This window comes from Syngnathus floridae, unplaced genomic scaffold (assembly GCF_059516105.1).
Source record: "Syngnathus floridae isolate MCC-2025c unplaced genomic scaffold, RoL_Sflo_1.0 HiC_scaffold_360, whole genome shotgun sequence".
Classification (NCBI taxonomy): Eukaryota; Metazoa; Chordata; class Actinopteri; order Syngnathiformes; family Syngnathidae; genus Syngnathus; species Syngnathus floridae.
Window position 1 is genome coordinate 19042 of NW_028284306.1, and position 5684 is coordinate 24725.

At 44.0% G+C, this 5684-nt stretch overlaps 1 protein-coding gene and 1 long non-coding RNA gene across 2 annotated transcripts; both read left to right on the forward strand.

The window, feature by feature from the left end:
• The first annotated feature begins 724 nt into the window (after positions 1-724).
• LOC148377118 (janus kinase and microtubule-interacting protein 3-like) lies at positions 725-1668 on the forward strand. The gene is made up of 2 exons (XM_088368322.1): positions 725-1045; positions 1125-1668. The coding sequence occupies exons 1-2, from the start codon at positions 833-835 to the stop codon at positions 1239-1241; spliced, it is 330 nt and encodes a 109-aa protein (XP_088224448.1). The 5' UTR covers positions 725-832; the 3' UTR covers positions 1242-1668.
• Positions 1669-3018: 1350 nt separating this feature from the next.
• LOC148377119 (uncharacterized) lies at positions 3019-5469 on the forward strand. The gene is made up of 5 exons (XR_015856966.1): positions 3019-3118; positions 3296-3342; positions 3466-3543; positions 5108-5278; positions 5402-5469. It is a non-coding gene; the product is annotated as an uncharacterized LOC148377119 (long non-coding RNA).
• Positions 5470-5684: the final 215 nt, after the last annotated feature.

Here is a 5684-nt window from a genome sequence, read left to right on the forward strand (position 1 = left end):
TGACGGACGGACGGACGGACGGACGGACGGATGCATGCCTCTGCCTTTCAGGAGAGGGAGTGGCGCTCCCCCGTCTTGAAGTTTCTGCAAGTCCGTTTCCCAGACGGCCTCAGCCCTTTGCAGATCTACTGCGAGGCCGAGGGCGTGAGCGTACGTAAGGCGTCCCTCGCAACCCTAACCTTAACCCGAGGTCCCAGAACACCTTACATTGCTCCTTGCGCCTTTCCCCCGGACATCGTCATCAGTGATCTGATGAAGAAGCTGGACATCCTGGGCTATAACGCCGTAAGTGTATGTCGAACTCCTTATGTTCGCACTCCACGAGACTCGGCGGCTCAAATGTGACTTTTGGAAGGCTTTGCGCTGAAAGAAGCTTGTTGACGCTGTGCCTTTGGGCTCTTGCAGAATCTCACCAACGAGGAGCAGGTGGTCGTGATTCACGCCAGGACCCTTCTCACCCTAGCCGAGAAGGTAACGCGCACGTCCACGCACGCTCTCGCATTCTGCTTATGTGACAGCAGCCTTTCCTCAGTGGTTAGAATACATCAAAGTGACCAAGTCAGCACTTCAACAGAAGATGTTGGACATTGAAAGTGAGAAGGTAGACAGACACGCGACATCAGCCAAGGGGAACTCCGGCAATGTGCCCCAACAATTCTGACCTTGAGCTGTGCTAGGATATGTTCTGCAAGCAGAAGGGCTACCTGGATGAAGAGTTGGACTTCAGGAAGTGTTCCATGGACCAGGCTCATAAGGTAAGCCGCCCTCAAATCTCCCGCCGGACCACTGATGGACGAGGATTGCGGCCCAGAGGATCCTGGAGCTGGAGGCCATGTTGTACGAGGCGCTACCGCAGCGGGACTGCCCCGCCACGGACGGCGAAAAAGCCAGCCACGCTGGCGTGAATGACGTGCTGACGGCGGATCAGAGAGAAGAGCTTAGGAGCGCCGTGGACCAATGGAAGCGAGCCCTGATGTGCGAGTTGAGGGAGCGCGACGCTTGCATCCTCCAAGAGAGAATGGATCTGCTGCACAGCGCGCAACAGGTAAGGGCCCAAAGCCAGCCCGGCACTTACTTGCACGCTTACTGGCTTTTGAATGCCACTTTCCATTTGTCCGTCCTAGAGGAACAAAGAGCTGAAAGAATTCATCGAAGCTCAGAAGAGACAAATCAAACAATTGGAGGAGAAGTTTCTGTTTCTCTTTCTATTCTTCTCCTTGGCCTTCATTCTGTGGCCCTAACACCAGCTGGTGATGAGCTCCAGCGGCACCGCACTCGACACCTCCGATACACTGCCAGCCGGTCTCAGACGTTGGCAGACGCTCCGATGCCAACGTATACCCCCCGCCACGGTGACAGAGGCACCGCGTCACACCGGCGCTCATCCAATCAGAAGGCAGGAAAAGCAAATTCACATGCAGGGCACTTTTGAACCAGAAGAGAGCGCCACAAAAAACGGTTGTTGCCCCAAACGCGCACTAAAAAGGGTCAGAATAACAAGAGTCCCACTGGCCAGCCGGGGCTACCCGTCCAGCTGTTTCTTCAGGGGGGAAAAAAATTGGAGTCACCGGTGAGTACATTTTGCATTTAGCTCTGCTTTTCTGCTTCTGTCTTCAAGTGTGTGGCATCCTGCGATCAAAGAGTCAGCCAACCCCAAAGCGGTTGACCTCAACGTCCCACCACCATGCCTACCAGAGCAGGTGACGTGATGCTTTGGACATCCTTCCGTCTCAGATGCCCAAAAGTACTCTTTGCCACATCTGCGGCAATACGGTGTCTTTTCAAAGGTGCAAATAAATCCAGCGTGGGCGGAACACGCACGTCTTCGGTTTTTCCCGCTTTGTTTGTGTGACAGCTGTTGTGAAAATTTTATACAAATAAAGTTGTATAGTACAGGTTTGGCCAAGCCGCAACTCCCGAACCGCATGCGGCTCTTTTATGTTCATATCAACATTTGTGTGTGTGTGTGTGTGTGGGGGGGGGGGGGGGGGGTTGTGCGTGTTGGCTTCACTTGAGTTCAATTTGGTATTTTGGTCAAAAGCGCATGTGGTGAAATTCCACAAAGTAGGATGGGCAAACACATTTCTTTAAACTATGAGTGTCAATTGGGCTCTCGAAATGGCAGGGAAAAGATGCACAGCAAAACGAAAATACGTAGATGAACACAGGACGTTTTAATCAGAGTGGGAAAGTTTCTATTTTTTGTTGAACGTGATGGCAAACCATTCTGCCTGATATGTCAGACCTCAGCGCATTTCAAAGATTCAAATCTTCAGCGCCATGCACTTCAGCTCACTCCATGCTAACATTGATCAGGCGTCGAACCCGCATCATCATGCTTAAGAGGTGGCCATGCTAACCAGTGCGCCATTATGTCAACGCATAATAACTAAGTCTACTGGTCAAAACAGCGGTTACTATATGACGTCGCTACGTCGTGGTCACGTGACGCAGACAAGACGTCAATGGACGTGGGCAGAGTTAACTTGTTTAAAAGGGAGTAGGCAGAAGAAATATTTAATTTATTTAAATCTATTTTGAGTGCACACCATTATGCCAATGCATAACAACTGTAAATCTACTAAACAAAACAGCGGTTGCTATATGACATCTGCCACGTCGTGGTCATGTGACATACGTGACGTCGATGGGCGTAACTTTCGCCGGAATTCAAATCCGCGGGGAGAGTTAACTTGTTTAAAAGAGAGTGGGCAGAAGAATTATTTAATTTATTTAAATCTATTTGGTGTGTGCGCCATTATGTCAATGCATAACAACTGTAAGTCTACTAAACAAAACAGCGGTTGCTATTTGACGTCTGCCACGTCGTGGTCACGTGACGCGGACGTGACGTCGACGCCTACTTTACATCCCACCGATCACAGGACTCCTCGGCTGCATAACCGTGCCCCCTTCCCAACCAATCGGATTTGCTATACGCGAAAACGACGCCAATGGAAAGAGCTTCCGCCCAAATTTAAATCCGTGGGCGTGGCTCGCAGCAGGAAGTAGGAAAATGGCGGCGATGTTGACAAAGACACAGCGGATGGTAACATACGACTAACAAGAGAAATATTTTTATTTTCTGCTTGCAACTGGACCGTCCAGAGCGTACACGGTAAGTACAACTCATCGTTTTTAAAAAGAAGTACTTTTGTTGCCCTGAAAAGCGAGTGAGCGTGGCGTTTGTGGGGGACGTCGAATTTCGACGATTCTTTCTGGTCAACGGTTGTAAATGATTGTGTTGATTAAAAAAGAAAACTTGATGTAACTCTACTTTTAACTGCCGTTTCAGATAGATTTGGAATTGCATCACATCCAATTTTGCCTAGAGCGTACACGGTAAGTAACACTCGTTGTGTTTAAGGAGATTTACGTTTGTAATAGCAGAAGTGTAGCCGCGTTGCGTTGTACGTGTGAATGTTGGTCCGGGCGAAATGTTAATGTTTAATTTCATTCCTTTAGGTTCCACGGTGTTTGTTGGCTGCAAGTTTTCCACTGCAAGAAGAGGCTCATATCATTGACCAGGAGCGAGCTACAATGGTGAGTAGCCATAACATTTATGTTAAACACTTCCTATTTCATGTCTAACAGTACTTGATTTAACAAATAACCATAAATAAATACAGTGTGGGCACTGAAGTTAACATATGTGATTATACTGCCTAATCTGTCACGGAGTAGATTGTTGCAAAGTAATATAAGATCCAAAGTTGTAATTCAGAATAGTTTTCAAAAGAAGGCCATTAGAATTATATACAAGTCTGATTACCCTGAACAAGCTATTAATTAAATCACAAATTCTTCAATTCAAAGATTTGGTAGATTATCAGACAAATAATGTCTAACAGTAATTGATTTAACACATCACGATAAGTAGATTGAGTGTGGGCACTCTCAAGTTAACATATGTGATTATACTGCCTAATCTGTTACAGAGTATGTTGTTGCCAAGTAATGTAGAATAGATCCAAAGTAGTAATCCAGAATAGTTTTGAAGAGGCCATTAGAATGATAAACAAATCTGATTACCTTGAACATAATAACAAGCTAAGTGTTTAATATGTCCTATGAAGTCAAAATTGGGCACCATCATGTGGTGAAATTTGGAATTGCATCACATCCAATTTTGCCTGGGAACAAACAGATTACATAAATCTTAGTTTTGAATAAGCCACTCCTTCTCAAACAAGTAAACTCTGCCCATTTTGCGCAGTAGATGTTCTGTTAATATCTAGTATTTATACAAAGTCATAATTTAAATTGCTTTCAACCTTCATTCATCGGTTCAACCAACATTACTCGCTCTTATTACCAACTTGTATTGATTTAACTAAGCGTTTAATACTTCCTATCAGGTCTCAAATCGAGATTTGGCAAAATACAATTTCAGCAAATCCAATTTTGCCAGGGAACAAAAATAGATTAAATAAACTAAATAAGTCCTCTTCCCATTAAATAAATCAGAAAAGTCTGTCTTGTAACCAGTCCTCTTCAAACAAGTAAAGTCTGCCCATTTTGTGCCGTAGATTTTGTGTCTATGCCTAGTATTTAAACAAAATCATAATTTAAACGACTTCTTTCCTTCATTCACTTTGGAAATTTGGAATTGCAGCAAATCGAATTTTGGCAGGGAACAAAAATAGATCAATTAAACTAAATAAGTCTTCTTCCCATTAAATAAATTAAAAAAGTCTGTCTTGTAACCAGTCCTTTTCAAACAAGTAAAGTCTGCCCATTTTGTGCCGTCGATTTTGTGTTAATGCCTAGTATTTATACAAAATCATAATTTAAAGGACTTCATTCCTTCATTCACTTTGGAAATTTGGAATTGCAGCACATCAAATTTTGCCTGGGAAGAAAAGTAGATTAAATAAATTTAATAAGTCTTACTACTTCCCATTAAATAAATTAAATACGTCTTACTTGTTCCCACTCCTTTTCAAAACAGTAGTTTAAAACGAGGGCCCTTCACTCAATCTTTAACCCCAACCCCGCACGTTGTGTTGTATCTGTGAATGTTGGTTGTGGCCAAATGATAGTTTTCTTTCATTCGTTTAGGTTCCAAGAAAACTTGATGTAACTCTACTTTTAACTGCCGTTTCAGATAAGCGGGTATTACGTCGCAGTCATGTGCCGTGGATATGACGTAATTGCCCGAACCTCCGCCAAAATTCAAATCTGTTGGCGCGATGGCCGTGAGCCACTGAGCAGCGACGATTATCAACAGAAATATCTTTATTTTCTGCTTGCAACTGGACCGTCTAGAGCGTACACGGTAAGTAACACTCATTGTGTTTAAGGAGATTTACGTTTGTAATAGCAGAAGTGTAGCCGCGTTGCGTTGTACGTGTGAAAATTGGTCGAGGCGAAATGTTAATGTTTAATTTCATTCCTTTAGGTTCCACGGTGTTTGTTGGCTGCAAGTTTTCCACTGCAAGAAGAGGCTCGTATCATTGACCAGGAGCGAGCTACAATGGTGAGTAGCCATAACATTTATGTTAAACACTTCCTATTTCATGTCTAACAGTACTTGATTTAACAAATAACCATAAATAAATACAGTGTGGGCACTGAAGTTAACATATGTGATTATACTGCCTAATCTGTCACGGAGTAGATTGTTGCAAAGTAATATAAGATCCAAAGTTGTAATTCAGAATAGTTTTCAAAAGAAGGCCATT